Here is a 19,629-nt window from a genome sequence, read left to right as displayed (position 1 = left end):
GGGCAGAACTTCCAGGACAGGAGGTTGGCCTCACCAAGCAATGCTGGAGACACACGTGATCGTTGGACTCCTGTGCGATCCTAATTGCCTCCTGCAGGGCAAGCTCTGCCTGTTGACTAAAGACAGACTCAACATTAATATCTCATTAACAACCACAAACATGTGCAAGCAACGGTAACAGGAAGTGATCTGTACAGTAATACACCAGCGTGCAGGCCTCTGGGTCAGAAGCTGAAACCATGGGCTTATTCCCTCAGAGGCATTCCCATCCTCCAGCAGCAAGAAACAGTAACAGTAGGGGTAACATGTCCTTTCTAAGGTGGATTTCTACTAAAAGGGACAAGGGATAATAACTTTTCTTCATCTCAGATCCTAAGGTGTTTTTTTGTTTTTTTTTTAAGGTGTCTACTGCTGAGGGGAGGGACAAGGAAGGAATGTAAGATTTTACTTTTCATTGCCTTCCATTCTGCATTCTTTGATTTTTTTTTTTTTTTTTAACTATGGCATTTGATACTGTTTCTTTTTCTTTGGACCTGGAGGTTTTTAAGTAGCTAAGATAGTGCTAAAACAAGAAACAATGTATTTTGAATGTTTTGCGTCCTCTTGTGTAAAAAAAAAATTTTTTGGACATACCTGTGGCATGTAGAAGTTCCCCACACAGGGATCAAACCCAAGCCACAGCAGCGACCAGAGCTGCTGCAGTTTGGGACAATACCAGATCTTCAATACACTGCACCACAAGAAACTCCAATTTTTATAATTTCTTTGCAACTAGTTTTAAAAAATATTTTGAGGATTTTCCTTTTTTTTTTTTTTTTTGGCCTTTTTAGGGTTGTACCCCAGCATAAGGAAGTTCCCAGGCTAGGGGTCGAATTGGAGCTTGTAGCTGCCAGCCTACACCACAGCCACAACGATGCCAGATCCAAACCATGTCTGCAACCTACATCACAGCTCATGGCAACGCCAGATCCTTAATCCACTGAGCGAGGCTAGGGATTGAACCTGAATCCTCATGGATACTAGTTGGGTTTGTTACTGCTGAGCCACCATAGAAATTCCAGGTTTTTGCTTCTTTTTTTGTGTGTCTTTTGTCTTTTGTCTTTTTAGGGCCACACCTGCAGCATATGGAGGTTCCCAGGCTAGGGGTCCAATTGGAGCTGCAGCTGCTGGCCTACACCACAGCCACAGCAACGCCAGACCCAAGCCACATCTGCGACCTACACCACAGGACCTACACCACAGCTCACTGCAACACTGGATCCTCAACCCACTGAGCAAGGCCAGGGATCGAATCTGCAACCCCATGGTTCCTAGTTGAATTCGTTTCCGCTGCGCCACGACGGGAACTCCCTGGGTTTTCACTTCTGAGATTGATTTTTTTCTGCTCACATTGTTCCCCTCCAGCTGGGATATTTCCCCCAACTCTCAACTTCTGTGGAAATTCAGCCTATTATTCTTGGCCCCACTGAGCTCTCACCTCTGAAAATGCTTAAAGAAATGCTATATGTGCCCCACCTTGCAGTGCTTAGTTAAATACTTGATGAACTAAAAGATGATGCACCTTCTATTTATTTAATCTATATTAGCTTTATTTCTTCAAATTGTAGAGGGCACAGGTGATGTCTCAAAATTTGGGTTTCCCAGTGGCAAGTCATAGAAAAGAAGTTCTATAAAGGCTGGGTCAGTTAGGATCTCAAGATAGAGTCAGAAATTCTATGGGTACCACTTACTTAGGGAAAATTTTATGTAAAATTTTCCTTCAATATGAGCAATACCCTTACACAATTAATTTTAACTGGGGAGAGACAAATTGTTCCTCAATAACTACCTGTTTGTATAAAGAAACAAGAAACATTTTACCTACTTTACATTTCTTTTAAATCCCTTTCAATGCTGAGATGCACCGGAACTTAAGAGAACACAAGATGTTTGGAGGCAGGAAGCACATCTTCACACACAAGCCCTCAGTAAGTAGTAGATTTAACTTTGTTGAACATCTGATGACCAAATAAACAATGCTGTGTTGGGGGGAGGGGGGGAGAACTGTATAGATAGTATACTAAAACAGGACTAAAGAAAGATTATTTTCCCCAGGTAGGAAGAAAAGGCAGACTATCAACTTCTGGTCAGGCAAATCCTTGAAGAACCTGTGGTTTTCCCCTGCTGCTAATCAGAAAAGCCTCTGATAAAAATTTTCACTAGGAGTTCCTGTCATGGCATAATGGAAACAAATCCGACTAGGAACCATGGGGTTTCGGGTTCAATCCCTGGCCTCGCTCAGTGGGTTAGGGATCCGGCGTTGCCGTGAGCTGTGGTATAGGTCACAGACACAGCTCGGATCTGGCATTGCTGTGGCTGTGGTGTAGGCTGGCAGCAACAGCTTCAATTAGACCCCTAGCCTGGGAACCTCCATATGCTGAGGGTGCAGCCCTAAAAAGACAAAAAAAATTTTTTTCACTAAAAGAGCCAGAGGCAAACTGATTATAATGCCTGAAACACATTGGCTGTCTAACCATTTGCAAAATGCCAGAGTGGGAAGACCTGTGGCCTCTAAACAACAGCTTCCTATGTCATTCAGAGTAGTCCTTGCCTGGTGCTACAGGATCCTAACTGTTCTGACCCCTGCCCCCTCTACGACCTCATTCTCCTCTCCCCCTTACCTACAGCACTCCAACGACTCTCCTTGCTCCTCCTCAAATAGGCCAAGCACACTCCTCCCTCAGCTCAGGGCCATTTCACTTGCTATTCTAGCTGCTTAGAACACACTTTCTCCAGATACATGCACAGATTACTCACGCCCTCAATTACTCAACATCACTATTCAAATATTCTGTTAACAGAGGTTAGGGAGGGGCAAGCTGCTACCTTCCTTGTCAAACAGAAATGTACAAACTGAGGAAGAAGTGATCTGTACATATATCTGGAAGAGTGTTACTTCTGAAAACAGCATCCCCTTAACTCTCTAATCCATCCTGATCTATGACTACCTGATAAACTATAATCATGTTTAGCATTGTTTAATATTTATTTCCCCCACTGTAACCTCCATGAGGGGTATTTTTTTTTTCCTCTTTTTTCACTGCTGTATCCTCAGCACCTAGAACAGTGCCTAGGTCATAGTAGGTTCTCAAATCTTCACTATCCTATTAGCTAAGCGACAACGATTTACACAGGTTCATTGCTCCAGGACTAAAAACAAAGAAGCCTGGAATTGAGTAATCAGAAATTAATTAGTAATTAATTCCATATAGTTAGCTGCCTATCCATTGATGATACTATAAATACAGAGAAATTCTGTACAGCAAGAGATTAATTATTTGTATCTAGCAGACTGATTACAAATTTCCAAACCCCAGGGTAAGCTGTGTGTTAACAGAGAAAAAGGTTATTGATAAATATTACAAATGGTGCTCTTTATTATGAGTACATAAAAAAATGAAAGGCCCTGATCAAAGAAGTTATTAAAGTTGGGAAGACAAGAATTTTACTATTAAAAGTAAATCTCACAAAATCATGGAGTTGGGAGTAGCCATAAACATTTTTGGGGATTTCCCATCATGGTTCAGTGGTAACAAATCTGACTAGTATCCATGAGGATGCAGGTTCCATTCCTGGCCTTGCTCAGTGGGTTAAGGATCTGGCGTTGCCATGAGCTGTGGTGTAGGCCAGCAGCTATAGCTCCAATTCAACCCCTAGCCTGGGAACTTCCATATGCTGGAAGGCATATGGAAGTTTAGGTGAGGCCCTAAAAAGACCAGAAAAAAAATTTTTTTTGGTACAAGTATCAATCTGATGCTTGAATTACCTAATGTCATCCCTGCTGCCGGCATAAGCACTCTGCTGACCCCTTGCTCAGAGAGTTCTATACAGGGAAACCTTATCCTTATAATGAGCAAAAACGTTTTGCCCTTTAACTTGCACTTACCACCAGCTCTCAATCTAAGCCTTTTTTTTTCTTTTGGCCAAACTTATGGCACCTAGAAGTTCCCAGGCCAGGGATCAAATCTGAGCCCACAGCTGCAACCTTGGCCACAGGTGCCACAACATCAAGTCCTTAACCCTGTCACAGTGGGAACTCCTATAAGCCCTTTTCACATGACCTCCACTACAGGAAGACGTCAAACACATGCCTGGCTAAAGCATTTCTTTTCCAGGCTAAATATTCTCACATCCTTCCCAAACTATTTTCGTAACATGGCTTAAATGCCTCCAATGAAACTGTCCCACACACAAGCTCCAGCTTGTCTATGTCCCTTTTTAAAATGTGCCATCCAGGAGTTCCCATCATGGTGCAGTGGAAATAAATCCAACTAGGAACCATGAGGTTGCGGGTTTGATCCCTGGCCTTGCTCAATGGGTTAAGGATCCAGTGCTGCTGTGAGCTGTGGTCTAGGTCAAAGATGCGGCTCAGATCTGGTGTTGCTATGGCTGTGGCGTAGGCCCACAGCTGTAACTCCGATTTGACCCTTAGCCTGGGAACCTCCATGTGCCACAGGTGCAACCCTAAAAAAAGCAAAAATAAACAAAATAAAATAAAATGTGGCAACCAGAAGTTAACAAATTCCTAGTTGTTGCCTAGGCCAGACAGCAAGGGGTAGAAGTCTCAATTCTTCACATTTGTACACTATACTTCCATTGATACACTCTGGTTTCTATTCAAAGACACCTGGGGCAGAATTTTTCTTAAATGGGAAAAGTGCCCATTTTTCCTAAGTGGGCAAAAGCCACAAGGGAGGCAGAGAAAACTCTTTCAATAAGCAATTTCCTACATTTTCACCATTACATTATTATATCCAAAACACCCTCTGTATTTTGAAAGTTTTTAACCTCTTAACTCTATTTACTAAATAACTGATCAGTTTTCCTATTTTTACTTATTAAAATCATAGGCATATCTTAGCAATGGCATAAGTCAGTGTCACCTCACTGAGCTGACTGAATTCCAACCAAAAGCACAATCATGTGACTTTCGGTAAACCTTGCAGTCCCTCATCCAAAAGTACAACTTCCTTTTGGCCTTTTGAAATACTGAAAATAACTTTTACATCCCCATTATTACCTCTGAAAAATCCTGTTGGGAATCTCTGGCCTAATGACCTAATTTCCTTTTAATTCAGTGGCTGTTGAGAATTCTTAGAAGTAATGAAAGAGGCCATGTATTTAATAGTGATGTTAAATAGTGACACCAGGGGGCAGACTCTTTTGGCAGAAGCTTTTCATGAACTTTTTTGTCCAGTGCAAAAAGCTTCCTTTGGAAGTTATTAATGAGTCCAAGCTGAACACTTTATTTCTTTTATCCTTCTTTTTTTTTTAATATAATACATTTACAAAAATACATCTTAGTTAACATTTGAGAGATAGTTTCTTCAATTTCTGCATGGACATAAATATATAAACTTACTAGTGGCCAAAGCGGCAATGCAGGGCGGCCAGGTTCAGAGCAGCATATCTCAAGCTCCGGCCATAACCCTCTTCCCCGTTACTTTTGCTTTCGGCTCCAGTAAGAATCAGGCGGTCAAAATAATGAAGGAGGCTGTGTGTTGAACTGAAAACATCTTGGACCCGGAGGTTGTTTAAGTAGCTGAGATAGTGCTAAAAACAAGAAACAATCAACATATTGTAAATGTTCTGCTTCCTCTTGTGTAAGTTTTTGTTATTGTTGCTGTGCCTGTGGCATATGGAAGTTCCTGGGTCAGGGAGCAAACTCGCACCACAGCAGTAACCAGAGCCACAGCAGTGACAATGCTGAAGCCTTAATCCAATGAGCCACCAAGGAACTCCCCTCTGTGTAAGATTAATTCAGAAAGATCCACTGGCTGCAAACAGCTGTGTATCCCCTACCCTTCTAACAAAACAGTCATAGTTTAGCTTAATCTTTCACCCTAGGCAGAATAAAATGGGCTTAAGGTACATTGATTGGTTTACCTCCTGGAGTCCCCAGATGAAAAAATGGGGGTTCCATTGGTATTTATGTCAGAGTTTTATCCTAAATATTCATCCATATGCCACTGGTTATCAACCATGGGTGACATGTGAGGATGGACAGGGACTCACCCAGCTCAGGTATCAAAGAACAGTCAGTATAAAAATAAAGATGGAAAACCTGAATTTGTATAAAACCAATTTTTCTAAATGTCCAAATAAAAAAACAGGGAGACTTTTACTAGTTTATGAGTTTTAGAAGTTAATTATCTTCCATGGGCACTATTTTCATTTTGCTTTGTTCACCGAATTAAACTTCCCTCTGGAAGGCAGATCCCAGTTACCGAGGAGCAAAGCAAATATATTTCTATATGTGGATAAAATTAGATGGCTAATCCAGGTACTATTAAGAAAGTTCTGGAGTCCCCGTTGTGGCGCAGTAGTTAACGAATCCGACTAGGAACCATGAGGTTGCGGGTTCGGTCCCTGCCCTTGCTCAGTGGGTTAACGATCCGGCGTTGCCGTGAGCTGTGGTGTGGGTCGCAGACATGGCTCGGATCCCGCATTGCGGTGGCTCTGGCGTAGGCTGGCAGCTACAGCTCTGATTAAACCCCTAGCCTGGGAACCTCCATATGCCGCGGGAGTGGCCCTAGAAATGGCAAAAAGACAAAAAAAAAGAAAAAGAAAAAAGAAAGTTCTCAGGTTAAAAATCCAACAAGGAATGGAATTATTTTAACTTAAAAAAAATAAAAAAAAAATTTAAAAAAAAGGGAGTTCCCGTCGTGGCGCAGTGGTTAACGAATCCGACTAGGAACCATGAGGTTGCGGGTTCGGTCCCTGCCCTTGCTCAGTGGGTTAACAATCCGGCGTTGCCGTGAGCTGTGGTGTAGGTTGCAGACGCGGCTCGGATCCCGAGTTGCTGTGGCTCTGGCGTAGGCCAGTGGCTACAGCTCCGATTCAACCCCTGGCCTGGGAACCTCCATATGCCGCAGGGGCGGCCCAAGAAATAGCAAAAAGACAGAAAAAAAAAAAAAAACTTGACCAAAAAAGGAGAAAAGAAAATAATTTTTAGGCCTCAAGTTAAAAAAGAAAATTTGGACAGGGAACCATATCCAATCTCTTGAGACAGACCATGCTGGAAGGTAATACAGGAAAAGAAATGTATATATACATATGACTGGGTCACTTTGCTATACAGCAGAAATTGGCACAACACTGTAAATCAACTATAATTAAAAAAATTTTTTTTTTAACCAGTCTAGTCTATCATCTCTAGGCCACACATCAAAACATCAGATAGATGAGTGAAAAAGAATACCAATAGTCTAAAGAAATCCCTACTGGCCCAGGAATGAGGGTGGGAGGGAAAGTTTTGCAACTTAGGCTGAACTGTTTTCTTGCCAATAACTTGATTTCTTTCCAAGAATCTGGGTCAAAGGACGAATCCCCATTTGCATGACAACTCAAAAGGAAGAGCAGTCTAGTCCCTGCTGTCCAACTGGCCAATAAATTTTAGGAAAGACTCACCGCTTCAGCAAAATCAGGATTAAATTTCAACAAGTTGTTCAATTCTTTCTGCAAAGAAGCTGGAGTGAGGGCTTTGGTCTCATCATTCTTTAGCAAAGAAGCCTGAAATTTTAAAAGGACAACATATTAGAAATGGCCAATAAACGCAGGGAAATGCATACTAAATGGCATCATCTGATGACTTTCTTTTCTGCACCTACACTCTCCTCTTGACCATGTAGAACACTGTTTTCTCTTTCTGGAATTCTAAGCCCCCCAACCACTGTCCCCATCCGCTTACTCTTCTATGCAAACTCCTGCTCAGCCTTCAGGGCCCAATTTAGACTTCAGCCACCTGCGTCTATCACCTTCTAAACTAGGTAAAGCCCTATAAACACCTACATGGTCCCATAAGCCCCTGCACTAACTCTTGGGCAGTACTTATCAAATTAAATTAAAAGTGCAAACATGCAAGCACATACACACACGCATACACACATATACACACACACACACACATACGCACTCCTAGACTCTAAGTGCCTTCAAGGCAGGAAGTGTATATCTTCAGCCCAGCAAAGGGCCTAAAGGCACACACTTGCCCTGCTCCTGGTTATTCGATTCATATGGATGGTACCAGCAACAGTTGTATAAAATATGTGGAAAAACTATTTATAAATTAATTATTAGTATGTAACTGGGTTATAGACTCTTCAGTTTTACCTAGACAAATTTTGATTTGTAAGTAATTTCTAGTTCCATTTTAATTAATTACTATTAGAGGAGATTCCAAAAATACAGAAAAGCACACAGAAGAAAAACAAAAACCATCTGTAATTTTTCCACCCAGAAGTAACACTATTTTTTATGCCAATGTATTTTATGCCAGTCTTTTTTCCGTGTGTGTATACATATATTTATGTATGTGTTTACACATATGCATGTGTACACGCCCTTTTAAGAAAAGGTGACTATATCATTTTATTACTTGTTCTTTTCATTTAATAACATATTATAAACTTTGTCTCATCATCAAATGGTCTTTGAAAATACAATTTTTAAAGCAAAAGTATTAACCCTTTGTAGTATGTATTGCAAATCCTTTCCCCCATTTTGTCATCTGACTGTTAATTTTGTTAGAACACGTACTGACATGCAGACGTTTTTAATTTTATGCTGAAAAGTCAAATGATCTTCTCCTACATCTTTTCTTCCACAGCTTTTATGTTCAGAAAGTCTTTCCCCACCCAGAGATCAGTTAAAGGTTAATATACAGTTCCTTCTAGTCTAATTATAACTTTAAATGTCTACATTTAAGCTTTTAATCCACCTGTAAAGTACTGAGGTGCAAAAATGAGGTGAGGATCCAGCTGTATTTTCTCCTCTACAGTGAACCAATTGTCTAGACGGGTTTTTCTAACCTGCTTAAAATTCATCTACAGGGGTGATTCTATCACCTGCAGCTAGATCTAAACATTACATCTTTCTAAAGAAAGAAAATTCATTTAAAAAATTAGGGAAAAGTAGGAAAGTAGAGCAAAAAAATCAAAATTCTATGGTAAAAATAACATGGAAGAAAAATATTCAGCTTGTGTTACAGAAAGAAAGAAAGAAAGAGATGGAGTTCCCGTCATGGCGCAGTGGTTAACGAATCCGACTAGGAACCATGAGGTTGTGGGTTCGATCCTTGCCCTTGCTCAGTGGGTTAACAATCCGGTGTTGCCGTGAGCTGTGGTGTAGGTTGCAGACGCAGCTCGAATCCCGCGTTGCTGTGGCTCTGGCATAGGCCGGTGGCTACAGCTCCAATTGGACCCCTAGCTGGGGAACCTCCATGTGCCGAGGGAGCGGCCCAAGAAATGGCAAAAAGACAAAACATAAATAAATAAATAAATAAATGGGGGAAAAAACGGAGAAAGAAAAAAAAATGAAAGAATATGGTTCAAAAACACGAGAAACTTAAGTTTCCATTGTGGCTCAGCAGGTTAAGATCCCAACCAGTATCCATGAGTATGTGGGTTTGATCCCTGGCCTCACTCAGCGGGTCAAGGATCCAGCATTTCCATGAGCTGTGATGTAGGTAGCAGACACAGCTCAGATCCAGTGTTGCCATGGCTGTCACAGGCCAGCAGCTGCAGCTCAGATTCAAGCCCTAGCCTGGGAACTTCCAAAAGCTGTGGGTGTGACCCTAAAAAAAAAAAAAAAAAAAGTAAAAAAAAAAAACCACCAGAAGAGTTTGGAGTAAAGAGGACTAATGTGTGCAACCTGAAATATGTCAAACAATAAGATGAAGTGGTAGCTAGACAAGTAGATATATGATAAATGGAAGAAAATATTAATTGCAGTATCTAGATGATAGGCAGTGAATATCTAGATATTCACTGTACAGTGCTTTTCCTTTTTTTTTTTTGTCTTTTGTTGTTGTTATTGTTGTTGTTGTTATTGTTGCTATTTCTTGGGCCACTCCCGCGGCATATGGAGGTTCCCAGGCTAGGGGTTGAATCGGAGCTGTAGCCACCGGCCTACGCCAGAGCCACAGCAACGCGGGATCCGAGCCTCGTCTGCAACCTACACCACAGCTCACGGCAACACCGGATCATTAACCCACTGAGCAAGGGCAGGGACCGAACCCGCAACCTCATGGTTCCTAGTCGGATTCGTTAACCACTGCGCCACGACGGGAACTCCTGCTTTTCGATTTTTACTTCTGTTTGAAAATGTCCATGATAAAATGTTGGGAAAAGGGAAGTAAGTCTTCTAAATCACATTTTGGGGCTGTGCTGGCCACACACCATTACTAAATGAATCTGCATTACGACTCTAATAGAGAAATAAAATCACACACAAAATGAGAAGAGACACAGAACTATAACTGCATTTAGTGGAGAAAAAAAAGGTCCAGGAATAAGAGATAATGCCTCTTCACAAATAAACCTACTCACGTAACAAACATATATCATAACATATAATGTCACCGGATTAAAAAGAGTTCAGGACAAATTACAGAACCAACATACCTGTTGAGAAAGAAAAAATTCTGCTTGTTTTTGGGACAGAGGCCCACTGCAAGATACCTCCTCCTCTCTGGAAAAAATAAAACAAAAATAATAAAGAATTGCACAATAGTATAAATGGTAATGCTTACAAAGTCAAATCAATTTTTTATCATAAGAGATTAAAAACTCTTAAAATAAATTCTCTCTTCTTAGGAATTAGAAAAGACATACTTAGGAGTTCCTGTCGTGGCACAGTGGTTAACGAATCCGACTAGGAACCATGAGGTTGCGGGTTCGGTCCCTGCCCTTGCTCAGTGGGTTGACGATCCGGCGTTGCCGTGAGCTGTGGTGTAGGTTGCAGACGCGGCTGGGATCCCGCGTTGCTGTGGCTCTGGCGTAGGCCGGCAGCTACATCTCTGATTCGACCCCTATCCTGGGAACCTCCATATGCCGAGGGAGCGGCCCAAAGAAATAGCAAAAAGACAAAAAGAAAAAAAAAAAGACATACTTAAAAAGTGATGCGAATGACCTACCAAAGTCCACACAATTACAGACAGATATAGGTCTCAACTCTACACAGCCCTCAGCATGATCTAAAATGCCTAGTCTGTTATCCCTGATTTAAAGCCCTTCTGTGGTACCCCATCACCTTCCAGAATAAAGTCTCAGCAGGGCAGGTGCAATGCTTCCTGAGCAGTCCTACCCCTCTCCTCCACCTTTGCTTTCTCACCTACACCCCAGCCATGGTGAACTCCTTACAATCTGCTATCATGCCAAACTGCCAGTCCTGGCTCCCCTTCCCCTGCTTCCTCAACTTACAGAGCCTATTTTTCCATCCACTGTTGAACTGTGGCACCATCTGGCATTCAGAATACTTCAAGTGCCATATCCTGCAAGAATCTCTCCTGACATCTCTCATTTGAGCTCCCACTGCCTTCCAGAGATACTTATCACAACATCTAGCACTGCCACACTTGGCTGTTCTTACTTGCATTTGCATGTGAACAGCCAGTCCATGCCCAGGCACATTGGGAAATGAATGAAGAAAGAGTTTCTAACTCCTCAATACACATACAAAATGGTGTTCTATTCAAGAAAAAGAGAAGTTCCCTGGTAACCTAGCAGTAAAGGATTCAGTGTTGTCACTGTCGTGGCTCAGGATGGATCCTTGGCTCAGGAATTTTTGCATGCCGGAGGCTCAGCCAAAAAACCAAAAAAAAAAAAAAAACAAGAAAAAGAAGCCTCATTTAAGAAATAGCCGTTTGCCTAGAAGTTCAGATTACATAGACTAAACAAGACATATACTCCTATAAATATAGATTTAAGAAATCTATGTTTATACAATATAAAATAGTCTTATTTAAAGAGCAAAGGATGAATAATACCCTTTTGCCACATGACTCTGAAGCAGTGGCTTCTCTACGTAGGATGACAATAAGTATAAAAATCAACATTTATTCATCAATAATATTTTTATAAGCACTCTAATACAGTAGTTCTCATGCTGTTGCATGCAAACAATATGTAAATGAGTATTCTAGAAGGAAAAAAAAATGCTTCTGAGGTTAAAACACTTGGGGAAAGTTGTATGCTCTCTTCCTTGGGGATTCATGACACACATTACAGAAATCTAACAGAGAGACATTTCATTCACTTTTGTTTAATGTACCATATACCAAACTCAACTGAACAAAGAATCTTTTCCTCACATCTCTCAAGAAGCCCTAGTATTCCATAGGAAACACTTTGGGAAGAGCTGCTCTAATATTCTCTCGCTTTCGTTTTTTTTTTTTTTAATTTTTTCATTTTTTGTCTTTTTGCCATTTCTTGGGCCACTCCTGTGCCTATGGAGGTTCCCAGGCTAGGGGTCCAATCGGAGCTGTAGCCGCCGGCCTAAACCAGAGCCACAGCAACGCGGGATCTGAGCCACGTCTGCAATCTACACCACTGCTCACGGCAATGCCAGATCCTTAACCCACCGAGCAAGGCCAGGGCTCGAACCCGCAACCTCATGGTTCCTAGTCGGATTCATTAACCACTGAGCCATGACAGGAACTCCTGCTTTCATTTCTGGTACGAGGCAGCATATCAGATTCTGCAAGTAGTAGAGCTGCCAAGGACCAGCCCCGCCCCGGCATCAAAGAAATCAGTGAGACAACAGTGACCTAGAGGGAAATGGAAAAAAAATTCACGGGCCAAGTTCTCAAATGGAAAAGTGCCTGGGTAATAAGAAGCCCTTTTCTCTTACCATAGCCCTCAAAGTAAGGAAGCCCAAGGCTTGAAATGAATACGGCTGTACACAAAAGGGCTTGAGACAGGTGAGACTCTGAATGAAATGGGACACACCATGCCTGGTCCCACCCTCCTCCTCTAAGGTCCATGATGCTCAGTGTTACCAAATGCTTTATTTACTTTAACCCTTTCCCCAAAAAGAGTTGAGGTAGCCTATAAGAAAGGACTCAAGAACAATAAGATTAATAAAAAGAGAAAGAGAAAACCAGAATCATGCAAAGCGAAACTGCTGCAAAAGAAGGCAAACACATTTATTATAAACGAAGATCAAATTTGGCTCTGGCCACCATCAAACTCCTGGAAGAGAACAGAGGCAAAACACTCTCTGACATCAACCTCATGAATATTTTCTCAGGTCAGTCTCCCAAAGCAACAGAAATAAGAGCAAAAATAAACCAATGGGACCTAATCATACTGAAAAGCTTTTGCACAGCAAAGGAAAGCAAAAAGAAAACCAAAAGACAACTTACAGAATGGGAGAAAATAGTTTCAAACAATGCAATGGACAAGGGCTTAATCTCTAGGATATCCAAGCAACTTATACAACTCAACAGCAAAAAAGCCAACCACCCAATTGAAAAATGGGCAAAAGACCTGAATAGACCATTCTCCAAGGAAGATACACAGATGGCCAACAAGCACATGAAAAAATGCTCAACATCCCTGATTCTTAGAGAAATGCAAATCAAAACTACCATAAGATAACACCTCACACCAGTCAGACTGACCATCATTAATAAGTCCACAAATAACAAACGCTGGAGGGGGTGTGGAGAAAAGGGAACCCTCCTGCACTGTTGGTGGGAATGCAAGCTGGTACAACCACTATGGAGAACAGTATGGAGATACCTTAGAAATCTATACATAGAACTACCATATGACCCAGCAATCTCACTCTTGGGCATACATCTGGACAAAGCTTTCCTTAAAAAAGACACATGCACCCGTATGTTCATTGCAGCACTATTCACAATAGCCAAGACATGGAAAACAACCCAAATGTCCATCAACAGACAACTGGATTAGGAAGACGTGGTATATATACACAATGGAATACTACTCAGACATAAAAAAGAATGACATAATGCCATTTGCAGCAACATGAATGGTACTAGAGACTCTCATACTGAGTGAAATAAGTCAGAAAGAGAAAGACAAATACCATATGATATCACTTATAACTGGAATCTAATATACAGCACAAATGAACGTTTCTACAGAAAAGAAAATCATAGACTTGGAGAATAGACTTTTGGCTGCCCGGGGGGAGAGGGGGGAGTGGGAGGGATCGGGAGCTTAGGGTTAATGGATGCAAACTATTGCTCTTGGAATGGATTTACAATGAGATCCTGCTGTGTAGCATTGAGAACTGTCTAGATACTTACATCACAACACAACAATGGGAGGAAAAAGTATGTATACATGTATGTGTAACTTGGTCCCCATGCTGTACAGCAGAAAAATAAATAAAAATAAATACATACATAAACCAGTAAAAAAAAAAAAAAATTGGCTCTGGCTTCCATGGTGGGAACAGTGGCCAAAGTGAACAAGCTTGGGAAGAGCAAGTAAAGATACCATGGCCAAACCATCCTTTTACTGGTTCCTCCTTTGCTTCCTCAAGGCCTCAAATACATGCCAGAGCAAGTAACTCTTAAAGAGCCACAAGAGTTCCCATTATGGTGCAGTGAAAACAAATCCAACTAGTATCCATGAGGAAGTGGGTTAATCCCCGGCCTCCCTCAGTGGGTTAAGGATCTGGCGTTGCCCGTGAGCTGTGATGTAGGTCACAGATACAGCTCTGATTCTGAATTGCTGTGGCTGTGGTATAGGCCAGCAGCTACAGCTCTGATTCAACCCCTAGCCTGGGAACCTCCATATGCTGAGGATGCGGTCCTAAAAAAGCCACAGAAGTATTCAATTTAGGAAGATGGCTACTTATATAGGAAAAGGACTCAAATATACCTTGTTTATGAATCCACTTAACAATTGAGAAAGAATTTTAGACTTACAAGTGCTCCATAGATCAAAGGCATTTAACCTGGGTCTATGGATGGGCTTTAAGGCATTCATGAACCTTGTAAAACTACATGCAAAATAAGCATTTTTAACGTGATGACAGTATATGGCATTCATGAGATTCGAAAAAGGACCCTGGATACTCCTCTAAAGGGCTTAACTTGCCCACTGTAATTGAAATTTTTAAAATATACATATTTTGTTGTTATTATTATTAAACAATCTTTAAAAAAAAAAAAAAAAAAAAGGAGCTCTCCTGCGGTGCAGTGGGTTAAGGGTCCAGTGCTGTCAGGGATTTGGGTTCAATCCCTGGCCCAGAAACATTCACATGCTATGGGCATGGCCAAAAAAAAATCAACAAAGTTGGGTGGTGGCAGGGTGTGGGGGACCCAAGTCTAGGTTCCTGAAGAAAATAGTGTGTTAATGGACCTAGAGTCTTGGTGAAGGCTAAGGGCAGCCCGTGTGTAAAGATGACAGTAAACAACAAACACCAAGTATGAATATGATCTCTGCACTTAGAAAAGGGATAAATTACTCCTGCTGGAGTGGTGAGGAGCCTGAAAGCTAGAGAGGAGTGGAGGAAAGGATGAGGAAGGAAGAAGGCATTCCAGGAAAGGAAAATGAAAGATGCAGAATGGGAAAACAGGAGTTCCTTTGGTGGCTCAGTGGAAACAAATTTGACTAGTATCCATGAGGATGCAGGTTCCATCCCTGGCCTCATTCAGTGGGTTAAGGATCCTGCGTTGCCCTGAGTTGTGGTGTAGGTTGTAGATGGGGCTTGGATCTGGTGTGGCTATGGCTATGGGGTAGGCCAGCAGCTACAGCTCCGACTGGACGCCTAGACTGGGAACCTCCATATGCTGCGAGTTCAGCCCTAAAAAGACCAAAAAAAAAAAAAAAAAAGGAATGGGAAAACACCAAGCCTGTTAGAGGGACAGAGGTGCTTGCCTAGGATAAAGGATCCAAGGTAAGAAAGGGAAATTAATCTCAAAAAGGTCAACTGCGGAAGGCCTCAGACACCAGGCTGGGAGACTCTGTGAAGCTCTGTAGATTGCTGAGCAAGGTAGTGATGGAACAAAGGCAGGGGATGGGATGAGACAGGGAACAGTTACTCAACACCCTAGGAGGCCACGAGGACCAAAACCCTTCCAAGGTGTGTGACCAGAGGGGTGACCCAGCTCCTCTTCTCCAGCTCATATGCCCCAGCCACACTGTCCTCCTTCAGTCCCTCCAGCACATCAGCTTGTCCAGTCTTGGGAGCTGATAGCCTGCCACACACTCTGATGACTCTTCTCAGGGCTGGCTTCTTGGTCGCCTGGCTCCCGGTCTTAAAGGGCCCTTCCCTCACAGCACCCAATTACCCTGCATCCTTGCATCCTGGTCATTCCTTTCTGGCACTGACTCTTTCTGAAATCACATTCCTTATTTAGTTATTTCTCTATTACCTGATGCTCTCCACATAACCTCATGAGGACAGGGACTTTCTCCTGTTTGCTGACAGCACAGCTCCTAACATAGCACCTGGTTCACCAGAAGTACTGAATAAGTACTCACTGAATAAATTAATGAACTTGGGAGATTTACATTACATCACTGACAAGTGAAGAACTGCCAGAGAATTTCTACTTTTGTTAGGTCCTTAGAAGCAGAGAGAAAGTGTAGCACCAACAGCTTTCAGACCTGGAGCCTCCCCTACAAACTGGTGGAGTGTAACACTATAAGCCCCCTCTCTTGTTGCAGGCAACAAATGCTGCACCAGAGCAACAACGAATAAATGAAAAGCTGAGGCTAAATTTCAGTCTGCACTTTCTTACATAACAGGATTTTTTTTGGGGGGGGGGGGCCTCGCCTGCAGCATGAGGAAGTTCTCGGACCGGGGATCAAACCCTAGGCACAGGAGTGACAACACTGGATCCTTAACCCACTGCACTACTGGGAACTCCTGTAATTGGATTTTTTAAAAACAGCTAATAAATATTTGTTCACTAAATATTTATTCTCTCCCTTCTAAATTAACAGGTGGGTCCCTATTTTCAAACCGAAATAATTTCATCATAGGATGGGAGATCTTCAAGCTATCCAATATTACTTTGGCCTTTCTTACTTTAATACAAATTTCTAGGGCAAGAAAAATAATTTCCCTGAACAAAAGAGATCTAAAAACATTCTAATAACTAAAAAGAGAAAGGAAGGGAAGAAGGGAGGGAGGGAGGAAGGCAGGGAATGAAAGGTTATGAGAAGCTTCTCATAATGCAATAAAACATTAGAAAAGAACACAGAAAAGAATGAAACCTTCCTTGTTAAAAGAAACAAGAACCAAATGCTGAACAACCTTCAGCCAAAGGAACTGGAAACTTTAAAAAAAGATATCCTACTCCAAAAGACAAAGAGGAGACCACATTAAGACGGCAGGAGGGGTGATTACACAATATAAGCAAGCCCATACCTGCCAGGTGGGCAGCCCACAGACTGGAAAGTAACTGTTTCACAGAGACTCACCTACAGGAGTGAAAGTTCTGAGTCCCACGTCAGGTCCCCACACCTGGAATCTGGCACTGGGAGAAAGAGCCCTCAGAGCACCTTGCATTGAAGGCCAGTGGGGCTTGTGCACAGGGGCTCCACGAGACTGGGGGAAACAGAGCCCCATTCTTGAAAGCCGCATACAGGCTTTCAGGTGCACTGGGTCCCAGGGCAAAGGAGAAGCTCCATAGGAATCTGGGTCAGACCTGACTGCAGTACTTGGAGGATTTCCTGGGAAAAAAGGAGCTGACTGTGGCTCATTGTGGGGGAAGGACATGGGAAGCAAAGGTCTCGGGAATATTCAGCAGCGTGTGTTCCTCTAGATGTGGCCATTTTGGGAAAATACGGCCCCACCCATCAGCGCTGAGAAGTCCCAGGCCAAACAATAATCCAGGTGGGATTAATAATCCAGGTGAGCCCTACCCCTCAGTAAACAGGCTGCCTAAAGACGACCCAGGCACACAGCCACCTCAAATCTCACCCAAAGACAAAGCCCCACCCACCAGAGGGATAAGAATCAGCCCCACCAACCAGTGGGCAGGCACCAGTCCCTCCCATCAGGAAGCCAACAGCAAACCCCTCATACCAACTTCAACCACAAGGGGGGCAGACATCAGACGTATGAGAGGCTATAACTCTATTGTCTGCAAAAAGAAGACCACACCAAAAACCTATAAAAATGAGAAGGCAGAGAACTATAACTCAGATAAGGGAGAAAGAAAAAACCCCAGAAAAACAGCTAAGTGATCTGGAGATTCTGAGCCTCCAGGAAACAGACTTTAGACTGTGGATAGTGAAGATGATGCAAGATATTGGAAATAAACTGGAGGCAAAGACTGATAATTTATGGCAAACATTGAGCAAAGAAATACAAGATTTAAAACTTAAGCAAGCAGAGATGCAAAATACAATAACCGAAATAAAAAATTCGTTAGAAGCAACCAACATCAGAATACAGGAGGCAGAAGAATGAATAAGCGAAGTAGAGGAAAGATTAGTGGAAATCACTGATGTGGAACAGAAAAGAGAAAAAATATTGAAAAGAAATGAAGACAGTCTAAGAGAACTCTGGGACAACACTAAATGCACCAACATCCGTATTATAGGGGTGCCAGAAGGAGAAGAGAGAGCAAAGGGGACAGAAAAATTATTTGAAGAGATAATAGCCAAAAAATTCCCTAACATGGGAAAGGAACCACACACTCAAATCCAGGAAGCACAACGAGTACCATACAAAATAAACCCAAGGAGGAACATCCAAGACACATATTAATCAAACTGACCAAAATTAAAGACAATGAGAAAATACTGAAAGAAGCTAGGGAAAAGAAACAAATAACATACAAGGCAACCCTGATAAGGTTATCGGCAGATTTTTCAACAGAAACTCTGCAGGCCAGAAGGGAGTGGCACAATATACTTAAAGTGATGAAAATAAACAAGAAATGAATATAAATATATATTATGGAATTGTAAAAATCTTGCAATGAAATCATTTCCTTTTGGACAAAGAATTATAACACTTAATAAGAATAACATTTAAATAATATTTTCTTTTATTTCAGTGATGGAATTCAGTTTACTAAATGCATATTATTTTCTGAAACCATACAACTTAACAGTAGACACACTGTATTACACACAAATGAATTCTTAGAATAGGATAAAAACAAAGTGATGCAGTTAGACCTAGTCAAACTAGATTAATTTAGGAGAAAGACAAACCTAAATAAGAAAAGTCTGAATTTTAACATTTCTGAAGAATTGACATTCTGCTACTTTAAGCATATATAGTAGCAAGGACAAAAATTACATTGTTTCCTAGCAGCCTTCATTAGGGGACTGTAACAAAAGAGAAATTGGAGAACAGGGAATACTTGTCCAATGCTTACTAATACCAGGCATAGTTCTAAACACTTCATATAGACGTATCGTTTAATTCTCACAACAACCTTTTCAGGAGGTGACATGAGTCCCATTTTGCAGATAAGAAAATTGAGGCAGGAGTCCTCTTGTGACACTAAGGTTAAGGATCAGGCATTGTCACTGCAGCAGCTCAGGTTGTTGCTGTGGTATAGGTTCCATTCCTGGCCTGGGAACTTCCATATGCCATGAATGCAGCCAAAAGAAGAAAACTGAGGCAGAGAGTGACTTGCCCAAGGTCTCAAAGGAGTAAGTGGAGGAGCCGGAATTCAAAACCAAGGGTCTGACTCCAGAGCCAGACTCAACCCTACAAGGGTTTCCACTAAATGGGAAGCATTTGTGAGCAAGTCTGAGTGAGTTTGGGGCGGCACTTACTGGTACAATAGTCTTCGTGCTCCAGTATGTGTTGAACAAATCATATAACCGTACAAAGGCCGCCCATAGGAACTGCAGG

At 41.9% G+C, this 19,629-nt stretch overlaps 1 protein-coding gene across 2 annotated transcripts in view; it reads right to left on the bottom strand.

Moving 5' to 3' along the window:
* The window catches only part of ANAPC5 (anaphase promoting complex subunit 5), a 47,508-nt gene that overhangs the window by 21,090 nt on the left and 6,789 nt on the right, over positions 1 to 19,629 (bottom strand). For both annotated transcript variants that reach the window (XR_007132190.1, XM_047760611.1), the window contains exons 5-8: positions 10,443 to 10,509; positions 7,450 to 7,551; positions 5,402 to 5,592; positions 35 to 116 (exon numbers count right to left, since the gene is read on the bottom strand). Coding sequence is in view for 1 of the 2 variants with exons in the window: in XM_047760611.1 (XP_047616567.1) it covers positions 35 to 116; positions 5,402 to 5,592; positions 7,450 to 7,551; positions 10,443 to 10,509 (442 nt within the window). In the remaining variant the exon portion in view is untranslated. The remainder of the gene's footprint in view (positions 1 to 34; positions 117 to 5,401; positions 5,593 to 7,449; positions 7,552 to 10,442; positions 10,510 to 19,629) is intronic.

Source organism: Phacochoerus africanus, chromosome 15, assembly GCF_016906955.1.
Source record: "Phacochoerus africanus isolate WHEZ1 chromosome 15, ROS_Pafr_v1, whole genome shotgun sequence".
NCBI lineage: Eukaryota > Metazoa > Chordata > Mammalia > Artiodactyla > Suidae > Phacochoerus > Phacochoerus africanus.
The sequence above is the reverse complement of the archived record's forward strand: the minus strand, read 5'-3'. Positions and strand labels throughout refer to the sequence as shown.